General features: G+C 40.2%; 1 protein-coding gene across 12 annotated transcripts in view; it reads left to right on the top strand.

The window, feature by feature from the left end:
* The window catches only part of NEO1 (neogenin 1), a 598,116-nt gene that overhangs the window by 518,675 nt on the left and 58,617 nt on the right, over window positions 1-20,824 (top strand). For 8 of the 12 annotated variants that reach the window (XM_029574457.1, XM_029574458.1, XM_029574456.1 and 5 more), the window contains exons 18-21: window positions 3,627-3,765; window positions 4,982-5,089; window positions 8,058-8,252; window positions 15,633-15,665. In XM_029574457.1, coding sequence (XP_029430317.1) covers window positions 3,627-3,765; window positions 4,982-5,089; window positions 8,058-8,252; window positions 15,633-15,665 — 475 coding nt within the window. The remainder of the gene's footprint in view (window positions 1-3,626; window positions 3,766-4,981; window positions 5,090-8,057; window positions 8,253-15,632; window positions 15,666-20,824) is intronic. The other 4 variants (XM_029574454.1, XM_029574452.1, XM_029574450.1 and 1 more) reach the window with 1 other exon arrangement.

Below are 20,824 nucleotides of genomic sequence, written 5' to 3'. Positions count from 1 at the left end.
AGTGTTCAATTTGATAATGTCCATGTGGGTAATCCGATGGATGGATTTGATGGCAACCTTCCAAATGCAAAAGTGAACAGATTGTACAGCCGAAGATGGGAGCAGTGTTATTTAAGCTTGGGTGCTTTGATTCAATGCTGGCCATCAAATACAGTTCTATACATGTTTCTACCATGGTCTCTGATAGGGAGAGTAGTTCAGAGGATATTGGAGCATCTGGGTCTGGTAATTTTGGTGGCTCCAGGTTGACCAAGGTACCCTTGATATGTGAATTTTGTGTGTTTACTGCTTGGTGATCCAATTTGTCTCTCTCCGGAAAGAGATTTGCTATCTCAAAGCTTGGTCAGTTTTGTCTTATGGCTTGGCCCTTAAGAGAGCTTGTCTAATAAAGAAAGATTATTCTTAGGAGGTAGTGAATGTCTTCCACATTTTCGATGAATATGCAGATCTGGAGAGGTTTTATTTTTTTTGTTTTGTTTTGGTTTTTTTAACACTGGTGCACCAGTAGATTGGATTTCTTACAGGAAAGTTTGGCACTTAAGTTGTTGAAAGTGTAGTTTACCGCTATTGCATGTTATGGGGGAAAGTGTTGGGCCAGTTCTCACCCTGATATGATATGCTTTCTAAGGGGAGTAAAACACATTAGACCTACAATAAGGACTTCTGTCCTATTCTAGGATCTCAGTTTGGTCCTGACCTTTATAGAAAGCCTGCAATTTGAGCCTATTAGAGATATGTCGCTAAGGCTGCTTACCCTGGAAGCGGTGTTTCTGGTGGCTATGTGTTCTGCGAGAAGAATCTCACAATTGTCCTGTAAAGAATATTTTTTGCAGTTCACAGATGACACTGTTAAGATTAGTACGGTGCCTTTCTTCCAAAAGATGTTTCTGTCTTCCATATGAATCAATATCTCATTACCTTTGTTTAGCAACCGAATGGATAAGGAAGATTACAGGGTGTCCCATCCTTTGAATGTAAAGGGATTCTTATGCAGTATCTTAAGGTCACAAATGCATTCAGAAAATTGTATCATCTTTTTGTCCTATTTGTTGGACCTTGGAAAAGTGATGCAGCTACCAAGGCTTCAATAGCTCATTGAATTAAGGAGGCCATTATGGCAGCATATGTGGATGGTAGTAGAGTCCGCCTAAGTAGGTGAGGGCTCATTCCACTTGAGCTCAAGCGGCTTCCTGGGCAGAGTTGTGGTTGGTTTCTCCACAGAATATCTGCAAGGTGACGCTGTATTTGCTACATACTTTTCTAGGCATTATCAATTAGATGTGAGGCCAGATGGGAGGCTGCTTTTGCGGGTTTGGCATGTCTTGCCCTAGTCAGGAGTAGCTGTGTACATCCCACTCATCTGGATTGATCTGACTGGATAATGGGGATGGTGAAGTAAGTTATCCGATTATTTTCTTTCCTTGAGTCCAGTCAGACCTGTTCAGATTCCTCCCTATTCTGCCAAACATATCTATTTTCTTACAGTTTCGGTAAGAAGAGGTGCTGTATCTATGATGCGGTTCATGCAGGTTTGTTGTTTTTAATGATAATCTTGTATGTTTCTATAATGTTCTTATTTTGGAATGGGGTTTCTTAGTTTTAGGACCCCTCTGTTGAAAAAAAAAAATAAAAAGAGGAGGAGGAGAAAAAGTTTAGTTTGAGTTTGATACTCTTTCTTATTATGGGTTAAGAGTTTAAATTGTTCAAAATCAACTTGTTAGAGGTAATACTAGCAGGCTGCGATCAGCACTGATACATATAAGGGTGATGTCAGCGAACCTGTTTGTCTCTGTTTTCCTCTGCTGGTTAGGGTGCATAAACCACTCGTCTGGACTGGTCTGACTGTACTAAAGGAATGGAAATTATCAGGTGGTAATTAATCTCACCTTGAACCCCATTATGTTAGTTGCCTTGACCACATCCTCCATCAACAGATTCCATAGCTTGATTGTGTGCTGAGTGAAAAAATACTTCCTAGGATTTGTTTTAACTCTGCCGATTGCTAGTTTCATAGAGTGTCTCCTAGATTTGTTTGAAAGGGTAAATAAGCATTTCATATTTACCCATTCAACCCCACTCATGATTTTATAAATCTCAATCATATCCCTTCTGTAATCTCTTTTCCTAGCTAAAGACCCCTATTCTCTTTTGCCTTTTAAGTAATCTCCCTTCAGGAAACAACACATTTAGACGTTCTCCATAGACAAGCCAGGTAAATCAGCTACAAATGTGGGTGACATCATCCGATGCTGCGAGGAGCAGAATATTTATTAGGTAGAGCTAGAAAGGCCAAGAAGGCTCTTCTGCTTATGTGCAACCAGCACCACGCAGGCGCATGCCACAAAGTCTTTTCCCCCAGAAGAAAACACACATTTTATGACTTTGAAAGATTTAGCTTCAGTCGCAAGGCTCCCCTTAGCATTTTTTTTCTTTTACCTTTTTTCAGTACCTTGGCCTCATTTTCAAAAGGGCCTGAGGTATTTTCCATTGGAGTCTTAAAAATAATAATAATTTCTTACTTTTGATGTGATCAACTACATTTTCCTCAAAATGGCTGACGAAGAAACCACAGGGTTTAAATTGTGCCCTATGTATGACGGAAAAATGTCTATCACTGCTTGAGTGTATGCATTGTCTGGGGCTTGAACATGATGTTCCAACATGTCTCCTCAGGTCATAAAATTTGAAAGACTCCAGCTTCGGGATATTTTTCAAACTATATTCTAAATGACTGTATATAAAATGCGTAAATAAATAAATTAAATAAATGAAGTAACCTTATTTGTCGCATTTTGCACATTTGTTTTAAATGAATGCACATCCCTATTTGCCAGGTAGGCTTAAGGAAAGCCAATGCTTATCCCTGAGCATAAGCAGCATGGAATCTATCGGGGTATTGCCAGGTGCTTCTGACCTGGATAGGAAGAGAAGGGCAGAACAGGGATGAGCAGAGAAAAGCCTCTGTGCCATACTGCAGACCCTCCCTCTCTCTCTTGTGTCTTCCAACAATTAACAGCACTATGAAAACAAAGTTATTTATTGTTCTCATTAAGTTATTTTATTTTATTTTTCCAAGTTAAATCTTCCCTGTTCTCTGTAAGACATTATTCTACATTCTGTCAATTTTATTGTTACAATGTAAACCGAATTGATTAGTAACTTTGTTGCTAGAACTTCGGTATATAAAACTGTTAAATAAATAAATAAATAAATAAATAAAGAGGGAGAAACAGAGAGCAGAGTTGCTCTTCTCTGCTTTGTTGTGTGTACTCTCTCCCTCAGCCCCCTTCTGTCCTCTGCCCTGCTGCTCAGTTACCAGCGAAAGAAGGACTAGCCACATTTTGCACATGAAAGAGCCACAAGGTAGCCACCTCATCCTACTCTTTCTAGTGACATGTGTGGGCCCTACTAGGGACATATGGTCACTGATAAGGGTCCCTTGTAAATGTAAGATTTTTTTTAAATTTAATTAAGTGCAATTTATATAAAGTATCCTTCCAGTGGTGATGCATTATGAATAAATTATGGCGTTGTTTTGCATGTTGGTGAAGCACAATTGTAAGCCAAAATGTGTAATAGTATGGTCAGTATAAAACATCTTCCATTAGAAGACCTTTCTATTTCAGATGGCAAACACAACAACTCTAAGTTATTTAGTAACTGGGTTGAAACCAAATACCCTGTATGAGTTTTCTGTGATGGTGACTAAAGGTCGGAGGTCAAGTACGTGGAGTATGACTGCTCATGGAACCACCTTTGAAACAGGTATTTTTTGTTTTATCTGACCTAGAGATATCAGTTCACAAAGAAAGTTTAAGAATCTTTATGAATCCATAGTACTGGGAGAATGTTCACAGTTCCAGGGTAGTAAAGCATTTCTCACTTCATAAGAGTACTACACAACAGAGAGAGACTTATTACCAGAAAGCACAAAATGTAGAAAATCCAGTTAATAAAAGCTCTGGAGGGTAGACACCATTAATCAAAACACAACCTACCATAACAGGTACTTCAATGGCCTTTTCCAAACTCCTTTTTGCTTCCTCAGAATGTGTCCCCTTGGAGTAATTTTTATTGTGCACAATTGTGATTGTTAAGGTCTCTCTTTTATATTGGTGGCTTCTTGTGTCCAACAAAATACAAGCAGCAGGGACAAATGAAAGAGTAAAATGGAAGATGTGATGGTCCCTAGTGACAGATTTTGCTTTGCATTAATTTTTGTGCTCTTTTCTTCATGTGCTGCATGTTTAAAGCCCTTTTTCTTTTTGCTTGCTTTTGAGCTTTTACATTCTGAGAACTGCTAGATGAAATTTAGCAATTCAAAAAAGCAAAAGACATAGCTACCCGATTTATGAGGTTTTGCTTAGACCTGCTAACATAAATCATAAACATGGTATAAATTCCCGTATTTCTGTACTTCAAGCACCAGAAATGTGACTACTTCCAGCAATCATTGCTTATGAGAAAAAAGTCTCATAGACGAGGTTAAGGGGATATTTGCTGGATTTATGTTGTAGTTGTAATTTAAAGTACAAAACTGATCTAAAGTAGTATTCCGAAATGGTGAAATAATAGATTTAAAAATAAAAGCTCGTACAGTCTGTAATGATTGCACAAACCATGTGACACTCTTTAAACGAGTAGTTCTCAACCCTGTCCTGGAGGGTACACCTAACCCGTCTGCTTTTCAAGATAGCTATAATAAATATGCATGAGGTAAGTTTTTATAAATGAAGTTACCCCTTGTCTACAAATATACCTTGTGTATTTATTGTGTCTGTCCTGAAAACCAGACTTGTTAGGTCTACCCCCAGGACAGGGTTGAGAATTAACGGCTTTAAACAGGCCACATCACCGGGTCACTAGTTAAAACGATGAACATGTACCATTGGTTGAAAACCTGTACAGACTCAGATTAACTCTATTCATCAAAAAGAAAGGGAAAGAGATAGGTCTTTACTGGGAATCTCCTTCTCTACAGTTCCGACGTCTCCCCCGAAGGATGTGACCGTGGTAAGCAAAGAAGGTAAACCCCGGACTATAATTGTAAACTGGCAGCCTCCATCTGAAGCAAATGGCAAAATTACAGGTGAGTTTTTCTGTGCTGATAGGCACCTTATTGTGAGAATAGTTTTGCCACAAAGATAAAGCAAATGGTTGCAGTTTCTCATTCATTAATTGTCAGTTTTAGAAGAGGGCTTGCTACCCAGTGTCGCACGCTTGTCTGTGAGCTGTTAAGAGGTGTATTCTCCTTTTCAGAATCTTCTTTATTTTAGTACTATACGTTTTAGGGAACTATTTCAACTTTGAAACTGTTTTGAGCTGGCAAAGTTGGAGCACCTTTTTCTATGCTGTCTGCTCAAACTCGGATTATAGCCATTTTGAGATGAAGATGTTTCAACATGTGAATCACTTTCAGTGGGGGAAATTTATTAATTTGAAGTGAAAAACTTGGAGCTGCTTATTTTAACTTTACAGTCTTTTTACAACTAACACTGTTAGGACAATTTTCAAACTCAGGTTCACTGGGTTATGGTTTAGATTGGATTGGAAAATGTGTAGATTGTATTTTCAATTCTATGCAAGTTATTTTCATTAAAAATCTACCCACACAAAAAGCAGGTATAACAGCAAGTTTCAGAATTAAAAATGCATGTGTACTTTATGAAAATTGTTGTAATATCTGCAGATAAAAAATACCCACAGACTTTGTCCCAGTGCAGACAAAAGGTTGTCCCCAAAATGTTTTATACCACAAGAGATATCCTAACAGTGCCTATAAACTTATTAAAAATGTTCATGTTCTTGTGCTGCTAGATATGGATTCTCAGACATAGTAAATATGTATATATTTAGAATCGTGGAATATAAGATTGACTAAATAAATAATTGGCCAACTAGGCTGCACAGTTATTCTGCTCTAGACTGTTAAGGATAAATGCCAGCCATGGAAGTTGATTGACTGTTAGATATTGCTTCTTATCTACCCTAAGTCTGTTTTTTTGTTGTCTCTTTGGTTCTCTGCCAGCCTGAAAAGATGAGCAAACAAATTTTATTTCTTAATCCAGCACCTAGCAGCCCCCACCCCCCATGTCTGACCACTAGTCTGAACAACTGTGAAGACTAGTGAGATTGTCCTTAGGCCCATGACCTTCCTATACAACACCTGGCCACCATCAACTTGGTTGGTTTCTGGGAAGTTGTATTCTGCTGGTTCCAACCTGGATGGCCTGTGGTATCACTAGGTTATGTTTCCTTTATCTGTCTTTTGCTTTCTTCTTAACTCCTTTGCCCTTGCTTTCGAGAGAGTAAAGGGTGGGTTGTTTGAAATACAGCAACTTCCCGATCTTCACTTTGGCCTCTATCGGGTTGGGATCACAAGGTGGGATCCACTCCACTTTGGCTGCTGACAAGATGCGGTCCACTGCCAGCCCACAGCCTCTTCTCTACTTAGGCCATCGGTGGACAGGATGTGGTCCACTAGGTGGCCCATGGCCTCACTAACTCAGCTCTTTCTCCCCTTTCCCTCACTATCTTTCCTCTTTCCCTCAATTTTCACCCATTCTCTCTCTCCTGAGGCTCTTCACTCCCTCCAGATATTCCCTCTCTTTCACATACCTCAGTTCTTCCTCCATTCTTGTTCCTCTAGAGATCCTTCTCCATCTTCTCACCCCTTACTATCTCAGTTGTTTTCCCTTCTCACCTTATTTCCTCATCTCAGCTTTTTCCCCCTCTCCCTCCCTCCATCCTTTGCTCTTTCCTCCCCTTCCTGTGCTTTCACCACATTCTTTCTTCCCCCTCCCTATGCTCTTCCCCCACCTTCTCACCCAGTCACTCCCAAGCTCTTCCTCCTCCCACTATGGTGCTGGGACTCTCTAGCACAGTTTATTTTAGTCGGGCTTCCCCCTCATCCTGCACAAGCCAACAGTAAGAGCAGCATTTGAGTGACATCATCTCCTACTGTTGAGGAGCCAGTCTTGCAGTAGGAGCTGTGAAGTCTCGCTGCATCTCTCGGAAGACTGACCTCACAGCAGCAGGAGATGACATTACTTAAACACTGCTGCTCTTCCTGCTGCTAGCTTGTGCAGGGGATCTGCTTTTTGTTTCCTACATCGGATCAGGCAGGAGTTTGGCATGCCTCCAAAGCTGCGTGCGGCCCACGGGGTGGAATCCTCTGGGAGGTCCCATAGCCTTTGCTCCATTTTGGCTCCAGGCCGCTGCTTCCTTGGAGCCGCTGCCCTGTGCATGTGCACAGCTTGCATAGTGCTTTGCGCCAGCCCTGTTCTACCATGGTTCTCTGTTTCTGTTTGAAGCATGTTTGAAATTTTCACTGTACTGGTTTTCACCACTGCTGCTGGTGGGTTATTCCAGACATCTTCCACCTTCTCAGCAGAAAATGTATTTTCTTATGTTTCCTCTGAACCTTCCTCTTTCCGGCTTCATATCATTATTATCCTTGAAAGATATTGATCACAGTTCAGCTGGACTTCTGGCTAATATGTTAAGTGTTATAAATCAGAAACAAATTATGTACCATTGCAGTGGTATAATTTTTTTTAAAGATTGCCATGGTTTTGTTACTTGAACTGATTTTTGAAGCTTTGATTTATTTACCTAAAAAAATGTTTGAAGTGCTTATTAGTTTAAAGATTTTAGCAGCTTGTTTGAACTCAGTGCTGTTAAATGTCAGATATCTGAAATTACCAAATTGTTGGGTTTCAGCTTTAATGGGATTTCAATTTCAGTTGGGAATTGTGCTCATTGATTATTGTCAAATTTGTCATGAGGGCAACCTTTGGCATCAGGCTTGTAAGTTTACCATCAGAATAAAGGTTTCTCTGTAGTGAAGATAGCCTGTATAATGTAATATTTCTGGGTTTGTTTATTTATAGATCTGAATTTATATGTGCTGCTCTTTAAGCTTTCTCAAGCAAGAGCTTTTTGACCTTTGAGTACTTGTTTTAAATCTCTGATCTTTCGCTACCATATAACCCGTTGTCATGGTTAACACCAAGCTTGCTTACTAGTCTCTCAAATGTTCTTTATTCTGTGGATAGGTTACATCATTTACTACAGTACAGATGTGAATGCTGAACTTCATGACTGGGTCATTGAACCTGTGGTGGGAAACCGACTAACACATCAGATCCAAGAACTAACCGTTGACACACCATACTTTTTCAAAATTCAGGCTCGGAACTCAAAGGGCATGGGGCCTATGTCAGAAGCAGTACAGTTTAGGACTCCTAAAGGTAGGTGGAGCTTAAACTTGTCTGAAATGTACCTTTCTGCAGTGGGTTAGAGATTACATTCTTGCAAACTACTGGCAGCTGTAAGAGATTGGGACCAGTATCTGAAAGCTGTCTAATTAAATGACTGTCCTCAGAGTATCAGGGTATGAATCAATACAGCATTTCCTGCAAAGTCAGACCACTTAAGTGTAGTAATAACCGACTGTCCCCTTTTAGACATTGTCACTTCCCCTTTGGGGACAGTTATTGCTAGCTTTAAAACATGCTACCTTTTCTCCTTCCTGGTAATGGCTCTCATGCCATTACCATCTGTATAGATACCACTTTATTTCTGTTGGGTATTGCTACTATTTGCTGTTCTACATAGAACGAGTTCAGAAGCCAGTAAACTTTATACTGTAACTTGTTTCCTGCCAGGTCTTTTTGTTTTTTAATATATTAATGCTTCCTCTGCGAGATTTCTTTTACATTGTTATTCCCTTCAGTTTGTGCAAAGCATTGCAGGAGCAGGTTTGTTTATCCAGGCTGTATAAAATGGCATTTACAGTGCAAAACGGAGGCAGCAGACAATCTTTCATTATTTTACTCATTATATATTGTTACAACTACTACTAATCATTTTTAAAGGGTGCTGCTAGACATAATAGTAGTCTCTGCTACATGGAGCTTACAGTCTAGTCAAGACAAACAGGAGTCTGTGGGAAGTGTGTGTATTAAAGAGAACATAAGGAATGCCATGCTGGATCAGACCAAAGTCCATCGAGCCCAGCATCCTGTCTCCGATTGTGGCCAATCCAGGTCATAAGAGCCCAGGAGGTCCCAAAGAGATCTATTTCTTGTTACTCACTCCCAGGAATACCAATAGCTTTGTTTAATCTACCTGGCCGCTAATGTTTTATAGACTTTTTCTCAAGGAACTTGTCCAGAGCTCTTTTATATTCCGCTATATTAGTCACCTTGACCATGTCCACCGCCAACCCATTCCACAGCATAATTGTGCGCTGAGTGAAAAAGTACTTTCTACGATTTCTTTTAAATCAGCTGGTGGTTAGTTTCATGGATTGTCCCCTTGCCTGGAGAAGAATTCCATAAACTGCTATTAATCAATAGGGAATAGCCACTGCTTGTTACCCGCATTAAGAACATAAGTAGCATGGGATCTATTTAATGTTTGGGTACTTGCCAGGTATTTGTGATTTGGATTGGCCATTGCTAAGAGACAGGATACTGGACTTGATGGACCCTTGGTCTGACCCAGTATGGCATAGCTTATGTTCTTATGTATTTGAAATGGTTTGCAGAGGGCAATAAGATTGAAGAGGATAAGCATCAGGAAGAGAGAGAATAGTGAAGCCATAAAAAAATAGGGAAAGAATGAAAAATGCTGCTAGCCTGAAGTAATCCTATGGCATGTGAAGAGAGGTGCCTGTTTTATGGCTTGTCTGTTTGAAGGAGTGTGGGGTGGCAGATAATTCCTACTGGGTTGCGGTGCCTTGAGGGCTAATAAATTGTTTTGTTCTATGTTAAGGTTCTGCAGTTGTATTTGGGTGAAATCAAGAAAATAGGAAAGGAGGTGGGTGGGGCTGCGTATCTGTATGAAATCCCAGACATTTAGGTAATAGTGTGCTAATACTGTATGCCATGTTTGCTGAAAGGCTGAAACACAAGGAATAGACACTGTAAAGCCATGTGCCCCTCAGGTCACTAGAAAATTGTAGAGGTTAATTTTCAAACATCCCATGTAATTTATGACACAAATACAAACACAAGCTATACAATTTTTTCAAAGCAGAGCCTGGTAGAGGTGGCCTATAAATATGTGAAATAAATGCATCATTCTGCTTTGAAAATTATCCCACCAAACCTGCCCTGCACAAGTTACAGTTGCTTTTTGGTGCGCGCACAATTTTCTTTAAAATTTGCACGCATACAGACAGATTTTTACAAAGTATGCACAGAAGTTCAACCTGCACTCCCAGGAATGCCTCTGCTCAGTCTGGGTAAACTTATGCACTAAAATTATACATGCATATAAGTTTCTCCGTATATCGGGTGAGCAATTTTGTAAAAGGCCGCTTCTTGCCTGTAAAACACAATTTTGAAAATTACGCCGCATAATGTGCTTCAAAAAAATATTTATGTAGGTCACATTCATAGTAGAATCTCTGAGATACCTTTGTTTTAGGACTAGAATTGCTCTTCCCTCCCTTCTTACAACAGATAGTTTTGGTCTCCTCAACTCTTTGCTTAACTTCCAGGACAGCAGATGTTCAGGATTCATGCATGCTGTGTAGCTTCCAAAGAAGCAAAATTACAGAAAACAAGGAAAAAAATGCAGATTGTCAGGATATTTAAGAATCTGCTGCTTAATATGGTGCCTGCAGTTTTTCAGACCTCAAAACGGATCAGTAGGGGGATGCCATGCCTACTTTCTTATTATGAAGAAATAATAGTTTAATGGTTTAACTCTGCTGTGCTTGCAGCGACATGGCAGAAACGATTCAACTTAAAAAGAAAAGGAAATAAAATATGAAACTGATTTATGTTTAGTTTATTTTAACTTTAAACCCAGTTTCACTAGATGAGTTTGGTTCTAACAAATGTTTACAAAGTGTTTGACATTTTGCTGCACTCAGTGTGCCTTCTTTGCCGTGCTTATGTTAGAATTAAATATTTTGTAAGCAGCAAAACTCAAAGCAGATTTCAAGATGATCAGCTCAGTCTTTCATCCTTTGGAGTACTTCAGATATTGATGTTTATATTTTTTCTCTGAAGATAGCAGATTCACTAAGTTACACAAGTTAGTCATGTGGCTGCACTTGGTGCAGAAAGAACAATTATGTCAGAGGATTCTAGAAAAACCTAATGGCCTTTACTGAATGTGTGTGGAAGTTCCTGTGCTTCTTTGGCCCCATGGCTCCCTTCAGGTCTTTTTTTATTTGCCAGAGATTTTGGATGCCATGAACTTCTATGTTTTCGGTAGCCCTGCTGATTTTGGCAAGTGCTCTGCCTGCTTAATTACTCAAAACCCTTTAGCCTTTTAGTTAATGTTTTGGAACTCCATTAAAGCTTTTTATTTTTTTTTTGTCCAGTACATGATTTTTTTTTTTTTGTGCAAGTATGCTAGTAATCCTTTTAGCAGATTTTTTTTCTTTTTATAAAGTTCTTCAGTTGTCTTTCTTAAGAGAAAATCTCTTCATTTGTTTTTGTTGAATTTGTTTTCCTCACCATGTCTGAGAAATAGGCTGGTGGTTTCATGTTTTGTCTGGAATGCAAACAAAAGATCTCCATCACAATGTTTACTGCTAGTATCTAGAGAAAAGTCATGATGTCTAGGGTTGCAGTATTTGTACAGAAATCATTCCTGGTGGATTGGGCCCAAAAGATCAGGCTGTTAGCTTACTTTTTGCTGAAAAGGAAAAGTCCAGCTTCATGAAACTGGTGCCAAAGTTTCTATCATGAACTAGGGAGCTGCAGCGTACACCGTTACTGAGGCCATGCCGAAGGAGCCCTCAGTCTTTTTAGCTCCCCTTTGAAAGGATAGGCTTTCCCTGCTTGAGCAGATCAAGGGCTTTGGGTACTGGAACACTGAGCCAGAGCAGGCCAGTGCCAACCATCGAATGAAAGCTCCAGAGCATTAATGCATCTTTTTGACACATGGTTTTGAGAGCATGGAGGTAAAGAGAAGTCTGCACCATGCAAGTAGCCTCATCTGGAGGTAAACAGCCTCCCTGTCTAAAATGTTGCTGTGTTGGGCTCCCCATGTCTAGTCTGTAGTCTTTGGCATTGACTTCTAAAGAGTTGTAAAAGACATCAGTTCTCCTACTTGGCCAACCCTGGAAATGTCATATTCACTGTTTAAGGTGGAGTTGGATAGGAAAATTAAGGAGACACTTGCTAGGTACAGCAAGTGCACCAGGGTTCTAATATCAGGGATATGGATGCCTCTTGGTGCTTCACGTGATGCTCTTTCTCTTTAGAGCTCACCATATGGAAACTGATGCAGCTTCAGCGCTCAGTCTTTCAGCAACATCCATACCAAGTCAGTGCACAGAAAGTTCAGCACAAGAAGCTTCTCCTCAGCACCATCTGGCCACAATATCCCAGGAGGCAAACATTAGTTCTCATAGGTCTTTGGTTTTAGGGTTGGCACACTGTTAGACATCCACTAACTATATCCTTTATGAGTTGGAGTCTGAGAAATCCTAGGGCCTCCACATTTTTCAGAAAAGTTTTGTTCTGAAAAAGAATACTATTCTGACCTCTGCTCTGTGACAGGCAGAGAGCAGATCTCCCCCTGAAGGTCTGTCTTTCCCCTCGTGATCAATAGATGGCTAAGGCCATAGCTTTGAGTTCATTAGAGGGTGAGCTAGGGTGCCTCTTAAATACCTGGATACCCCTAAGGAGCTGGTGGCAGTACCTGTCTACCCTCTTTCAGGTTGTACAGAAGAGGATACAGAAACTCCACATACTGTATTTTCTTTTCATAAAAAGGTGAACATTAACTATTCTGTCCAGGTAGCCAAAGGACTCAATATACCCTAATTACCATACCAGAGTGCTTGTCGAATATATCTTGAAAAGGCCTAGGAAAGCCAAACCTCAAGCCTTGTTCCCCTCAGGATGAGATTTTCAAATTCTGGACCTTCTTGAGAAGAAACATTATCGGAATACTATGCTCCAGCTACACATAGCATCCTACCAAACCTATGTAATGCATTACTTGCACATAATCCTAGAAAGGACCCAATAATTCATTCAGTTTCTAATTCAGGAAAAAGATTGAATTCCTCAACATGATGGAGCCTGGTGCGAGGTGTCTAAAACACTTAGTGCATCCGACCTATGATGCTTTTGAAATAGCATTGAGAGCCTCTTCTATGAGCATAGACACCCACAGATTCATATGGTTGTGTGTTTCAGACTTCAGAGAATATACCAGAAAGGCTCATTGACCTGCTATGCAGTAGATAATCTCTTTGGGGGTAAGGTCAAAAAAGTGGCAAATCTTAGGAAAAACCATCACAGTATGCTTCAGACCCTAGCCACTGCCACTTCCAAACAAAGACCCATTTCTCAGAGGTTCTGCAGTGGTCCACTTGAGAAGCTGCACTTTTTTCTTTAGACTAAACACTTTCCAGGTGTCACTCACCTTGGGCAACAGGGCTCAAGGCCTCCCTATCATGAACCAGTGGTACTGTAAACTCCATACTGCCACCCAGTCAAAACCAGGAATGTTTTTGACTGAATCCAGAACAGCTAACTAGAAGAATGATTCCAGAGACCTCCCTATTAGAGGAAGGCTTTCAGAAATCAGGTGACCAACAAAATTGTGCTCGTATAAATAGACAACCATTAGGTCATTTGATCAAGCATGGGGGAATGAGCTCCATTTTTATGTCAAGATACAATCAAGGTGTGAAAGAGGGCCATTTTTGACAGGATGGCCCTAAGAGCCACATATCTGGCAGAAAAAGAAACATTCTGGTAGACAGACTAGATCATCACCTGGTCCCCCATAGTGGTGCTTGGATCAGGTTGTGGCCAACAAAATCTCTGTCATGGGATATATCTAAGAAAGATGTGCTTGTGACAGCTCTGAACCATAAGGCATGAGTTTTCTTCTCCAGGACAAGATCAGAAGGCAGTTGCCTTCTCCCTTCTTTTGGGAATAGGTCTTCTGTATGTGTTTTCTCTACCTTTGGTGGCCAAAACTTTAAACTCAGAAAGACTAGAGAACTGTGATACTCATAACTTCCTTTTGTCTGAGAGAGATATGGTTTCTGCTGCTGTGAGACTTATCTTTGCCCAGGCCTAATCACTCGGAATAAGGGGACATTGCCTCTAGTTTCAGGGCTTACAGCCTGGATTTTGAAGGATATGTAGTAAGATACATTTGTCTGAAGTCATTTTGGCTTCTAGGAAGCAGTCCACCAGAAGAATTTCAAGTTTTAAATAGAGGTGGTTTGCAGTTTGTCCCACATAAAAATGTCTTAAATACCTTCTGCATCTTTCTGAGTCTGCCTAAAAGCTAGCTCTGTTAAGATTCATCTTGGTGCGATTGGTGAGTATTCTCAGAATGTAGAAGGGAACCACATTTACATATAGCCTCTATTTGTCGAATTTATGCAGGACTTGCTTTAGTTGTAGCCTCCCTCAATTTCATAGGATATCGGTATGGTTCTTGTCCAGCTTTGAGCTCTGGAATTTTTCGGCTTAAGTTCTTGATCTGGAAGATTGCATTTTTGGTGGCAACCTCTTTGGCCCGCTGTCTGTGACTTCTAAGCCCTAGTGCAGTAGGTCCCCAGTCTAGTACTAGAGAATCCTATAACCACTCTGGTTTTCAGGATATTCTTGAGTCAGATTGCATGCTTGTCTGTATAGGACTGGATTGGGGATAACTGCCCTAGTGATTTATCTGTCCTATACCAAGTTCCTATCTAAAGTGGGGTCGGATTTGCCTCACAATCCTTCATTCATCCTTCCAGCATTTTTCCCCAGGCCATATCTCCATAGAGGCAAATAGGCCCTTTACTCTTTGTATGGAATTAAAGTCCATTGAATGTCCAATCAACTTTTAATTTGTTTTGACCTTATTAGGCTCTGAAGCACAGTGAAAAGTGTATCATTTTGAACTGAATAGTGGATGGCTTTTTATTATTGTTATTCCTAGGCAGGCTGACTTTAGGGGAGTATGTTCAGGCCTATAAAGTTAGTGCCAATGCTATGTCAATTTCCCTATTGAGTGTTCAGTCTGTGCATTCATATCTCTTTACTATTTAGATATTGCCTCTTAGCAGGATACTAGGTTTGGACTATGTTCTTTATGGCCTCCGTTCCCCAGTAGGGTCTATCACATTTTTTCAATTTGTCTTCCATGTTGTTTGATAAACTAAAATATCAAAACAGAAAAGGGTTTTGCCCAACAAATATATGTTTTCCACCTGTTGGTGATGGTGGTTTTGTTATTCCCCTTTTTTTTACAATGACAAACCTTAGCTAGGAAATCCTACTTGTGTGACCCACCAATCACACAAACCCCGGCACCTCTTCTTTCAGAACTGTTCTCCCTCAGTCAAAGCTTTATTATTAGAACTGAGTGGAGCTGCGGGGGCTACAGCAGTTTGGGAACTCACACGCAGTAAAGTCCTTCAGTGGTCCACTCAATGCCGAATGTGGTCATGTGACCTACTTGGGTGTCTGATGAGCCACCATCCTCAGAGAACACTTATTACAGGTAAATAACTTTACTCTTTACTTGTTTGGTTGTTTTTTATTGCTGCTGCATGAAATGGGCTCTTTAACTCTCAACAAGATGATCTCCATCTTTTAGTGACATTTCTCTTTCTCGTTTTGCTCTCTGCTCTGCTTGCCTGGTAGCTGCATCTTCAGATAAAATGCCCAATGATCAAGGTAAATAAGCCAATATGATATTGCTTTTCTTTCGTATCTTTCCTTTTTTCTTTTTCAAATGCAGCATCAATATTTAAACCAACTGTATATCCATATATAACTAAATCTTCCTTTTCAGAGTTTATAATAACAGAAACTGTATTACAATGCTGTTTGTCAGTGTTGAGACTGTAAATCTTGAGTTGTCATGTGTCACATACTGGGTCCCAGTTGAACCTTACTGCATTAGTGAATTTAAACCTATTTAACCTGTGTCACAGCATATCTCAGGCAGTGTTCTCTTCAAGCTGCTCACGAGAGATGCTGCAGGGGATGCACAGACTTGTTACTGCCTTCTGAATAAAGTTGAACAAAGAGAACTAGGAAAATAGCTATAACATCATTTTTTAAATGGTGGAATGGGAAGGATATGACTATCATATCTAGTACCATAGTACGGGCCTGATTTTCAAAAGCATTTACATGCTTAAAACTGAGTTTTACATGTGTAAATGCACTTTACCCGTGTAAGTGGGCTTTTGAAAATTACTGTAATATATGCCATTGAATTGTCCATGGGTTTTACCTACATAAAGTGCTCTGGAGAAATGGCTTTTGAAAATTGCTACTATAGTATGTTACATTTACATGCGAAACCCCTTTGAAAATTCACTTGTAAGTGTAGAACTCTTACAACTAGACACTGATACTGACCAAGAAACTTGAAGGAAAAGTAATTGGCCGAAGAATCCCAGAAGTTTTTGTCTCAGCACTAACTACTGTTTTAATTCTAATGTAAAACATATGTTTATTTAAGAGAACATAGTGTTACAATATCTCTAGACAGGTCTAGTTCCTACTTTTCTGACCTTATTTTCAGTTACAGCTTATTCTCAGCACAATGTATAGCAAAAAGAGCCTTCATAAGAGAGAAAATAAATCCTTCTATCAGATTTCTTCATCACTTTCCTGCATACAGGTTATCATTACAATAAAAAATTAAAATGGTAGTGCCAGCTTTTCATGCTGCCATGCCAGAGATGGGTGGGTTAGAGGTAGAGTAAAAACTAGAAGCTGCATTGAGTATAACTGCACAGGGAACTGCATTCTGACCCCTTAACCACAGGGTGGCATTGTTTGTCTGAGAGAGAGGAGAGGTTAGTTTAGTGGTTCTCCATCTGGAAGACACCAGCATAATGAAAGAGGGGGGGTGCGAGGCAGCTGCAGCCAGCAGTGCAGGAAATGGCCTACCAGAGGGAGGCTCTGATGCAGAGCGAGGCCACTTCCACCCTGCACCAGAGAAGGGCTGCTTCCTGCCCCTCTCTTACCTCAGGAAAGATGAGTTGGGTATCTTCCTCCCTTCCTGGCCCACAGGAGAGAGGTATAGACTCACCCACTAGTTAGAGCTTTCAGTGCAGAAGTTGAGGCCGTCCCACTTGCGGCAAAGATGGGACAGGCCCAGGCGTTCCGCGAGCGGAGGCCATTCTCTCACAGTGAAGAAGGAGCAGGCCCTGGCGTGCCGTGAATGGAACCCGTCCCACTCATGGCAGATGAAGCAGGCCCAGGCCTGCCATAAGCGGAGGCCAATCCCACTCATGGCGAAGATGGAGCAGGCCCTAGTGAAAGTGAGTCTGTGTGACTAAGACTGTGAGCCTGGGGATGTGAGAGAGCGAGCATGTATGAGGGGGTGTGGGTACCAGAGAGAGGGAGCCTATATGAGGAGATTGTAAAGGAGTAGTGTGTATATGCGTGAGAGATTGGGAGCATGTGTGACGGTTTGAGAAAGGTATTGTGTGATGTGAGGGTGCTTGTTTGTGAGAGATGGAGCATGTGTTGAGGGTGTGTGTATGTGTAAGAAAGAGAGCCTGTGAGAAGGGATGTGTGTGTGAGAGAGAGAGGGAGCCTATGTGTAGGGAATGTGTGAGCAAGAGAGGGAGCCAATGTGCAGGGGTGTTTGAAAGAGAGACATAGGGAGCCAATGTTCAGGGGTGTTTGAAAGAGAGACATATAGGTAGCCTGTTTGAGGGTATATTTTTATTTATTTATTTAACACTTTTTTATACCGACCTTCATAGTAATAACCATATCGGATCGGTTTACATAGAACAAGGGAATAACAAGAGCAATAAATAAAGTAAATACCAATAGAGGAGAATAAGGCAAAGTTACATTTAACAAGGAGTAAAAAACTTGGAAGCTTAAATAGCTGGAAGAAAGGTAAAGGCAAGTAGTTGTAGCATAATTCAAAAAGAATATGGGTTAAAGCTTAAGGTGCTTTAAACTGGGAGTGCCTGAAAGAGAAATGTGTGAAAATATGTGTGAAATATGTGTGAAAGAGAGGGAGCTTGTATGAGAGGATACGTGTGTTCATGAGAGAGGGAGCCTGTGTGTGTGTGAGAGAGAGAGAGGCAGTATTGAGAGAGGGATCAAACTGTGGGAGTGGGAATAAAGTGGAAGGGGTTGAGCCTAGAGGGGGAGGGGGGAGATAGTGACAGGTGGAGAAGATGGGGCCTGTGAGGGCAAAGTGAAAGACTGGCCAGGGGAGTAGGGAGAGAGGGTGGAAGAGACACTTACAGTGTACTTCTAGGGAAATTCTGCCAAAATATTGAAAACTCTGCATGTTTAATAATTTTTTTCTGTATTACATTTTAAATTAATTACTTAGACTGTGGTGTATATTGTTATTTTGTCCCAATATAAAGTATGTGAAATTTTTAATTTTGTGCGCAGAATTTTATATTTTATGTCTGCAGAATTTAACATTTTTTTGCACACAATTCCCCCAGGAGTAATATTATTATGAAAATTATATAAAATAAAGAATGAAAAAATCAAAAACAGAATTTTGATTAGGATTTATAATTTATAATTTTTTCCTTTTTGTTGATTGCCAAGGGATGTCCTTAATCTTTTTTTTATAATGGAAAGGAAATATAGTAATCCATTTTTATAAAATCAATGTACTGTCTCTCATTTTCTTTATGGAAAAAGTTTGTTGTGCTATATCTATCAATAACGTTTTCTTTTCAGGGCAAAATATTAATTTATAGTAACCAAAGTTTGTTAAAATGAGGAGTTAGGATGACAACTGTGTGTGTCATGGTAACTCCCTCCTATTGTGGCATCTATTCTATTCTTGTATTAACATTACCTGTCATTGTTCTGGTAATACACTATTATCTTTTTTTCTAATCGGAGAAAAGTAGACTATGCATGAAATGCATTTGCATGCACATTGCCTTAATCATATGCAAATCTATCCTATGCATGTTCATTAGGGATATTCTGAAATCCCAACTGTTTTGCAGCCCTCGAGGACAGGAGGATCCCCACCACCGCTATAGCAGTACATGCAGCAGTAGCACCTACCACACTACCTCCTATACCCCTCACTTTCTCTTTTTTTTCAGCATTACGTGCAAAAAGGTATAACAGACAGGAATTCACATCTATAGTGCACAACAGAAATGAAAAACAAACATATGGTATACTCTCAAAATAAGTGAAATCAGACTTATTTACAGTGAGTGAGAAGTCAAAAATATTGTTTTTGACAGTAGCTGACCTATTTTATGACCATCTTGGGACCTGTAGTAGCTTGGACAATGGGAAAAGTTGGGTGTCTGTACTTCTAATAATAGGTATTAGAGCGGCCTTCATACCCCTAACACAGTCATGCAGCAGCAGACTTATAGTGCTAACTGACATAAGGCTGGCATTCAGGGAAGGGTCCAAATAAGGCAACTGGTACTGATTAGTTAGCTGGATTTATCCAATTTTGAAACATAATCCACCACAATGATTAACTGGACTAGTTGGTAGTTGGATAATAGGTCAATTACTATATTTGCATGACCTATTTGTGCAGCATCCCTTGCCTGTTATGATCTGTCTGTCCATATAAAACTAATTCTGAATCATTGCACAAAAAAGATGCCTAGGATGTTTGGGATTCAGAGCTGTGACCTGGATTATGCATACTAGAGCGCAGTAACTTCTGTGGATTTGTAGGTGTTATAGACTTGAATATATGTTTTCTTATTGTTGGTGGGGATGGGCTGTTGGGTTGGTTTTAAGCGGTGGATGTAGGAGGATATTTGATCACATTTCTTTTGATTATGATTGTATGATTTATACATTATGAGATGGAGAATGGGAGGTGACTTGGTAGACGAATGATCGATTTCTTTGGGTGACGAGAGTTGTTTCGGGGAGAGGGCTAGTTGTAGGCCTTTGACACAGGTCTGCATAGGCAACATAAATAGAGCGCCCTTGGTATGCACCCTAAAGTGAGTGACTGGATTAAAAACTGGTTGCGTGGAAGGCGACAAAAGGTAGTGATAAATGGTGTTCAGTCCAAGGAGAGGGATGTTACTAGCAGTGAACCACAGAGATCGGTCCATAGACCAGTACTTTTATCATTTTTGTTCATGACATTGTGGAAAGATTATCAGGAAAAGTATGTCTTTAGGCTGATGATACCAAAATCTGCAACAGAGTAGACACCCAGAAAGATGTGGGAAAACAGGAGGAAAGATCTGAGGCGGAGTGTATCAAATAATCTTCAGTTAGCAAAACCAGGTGGATAAGGCAGCAGCGAAAGCCAGAAAGATGCTGAATGAATAGGGAGAGGAATGGTCAGCACAAAAAAGGTGATATTGCCCTTGTATAAATCTCTGGTGAGACTTCATTTAGAATACTGTATACATTTCCGGAGACCTCATCTTTGAAAGAATATAAACCGGTTGGAGCCTGTCCAGAGAGTGGCCACTGAAATGGTCAGTGGTCTTAGTGCTATTACATAAGGGGATGGACTTAAAGATCTAAACATGTGTGCCCTGGCATTGGCTTTTGTTCATAAATGACTTTGAAAAGTCACCCCATAAGAGAACAATTTTCAAAACCATTTATGTGGCTAAATAGTGATTTACGCATGTAAATCAGCTGTCTGAAAAATTGCTGTCCTTCATTAGGGTTAAATGTATGCACAGCTTTCCACAAAATGCGTATTTTTAGCCACATTAAGAAGAGGCATTCCCAGAAGGGCATGTTTAAGTCAGGGAAGGGAAATATGCACATATATAGCATTTCAAATCTATGCATGTTATTTTGCATGAGAAAAATACCTGCACAAAAATCAGGTGGAAATGTCCACAGATGCTTTGTACTTACGGCAAGTT

The sequence above is a fragment of the Rhinatrema bivittatum genome, chromosome 13 (genome assembly GCF_901001135.1).
Source record: "Rhinatrema bivittatum chromosome 13, aRhiBiv1.1, whole genome shotgun sequence".
NCBI classification, from domain to species: Eukaryota; Metazoa; Chordata; class Amphibia; order Gymnophiona; family Rhinatrematidae; genus Rhinatrema; species Rhinatrema bivittatum.
The sequence above is the reverse complement of the archived record's forward strand: the minus strand, read 5'-3'. Positions and strand labels throughout refer to the sequence as shown.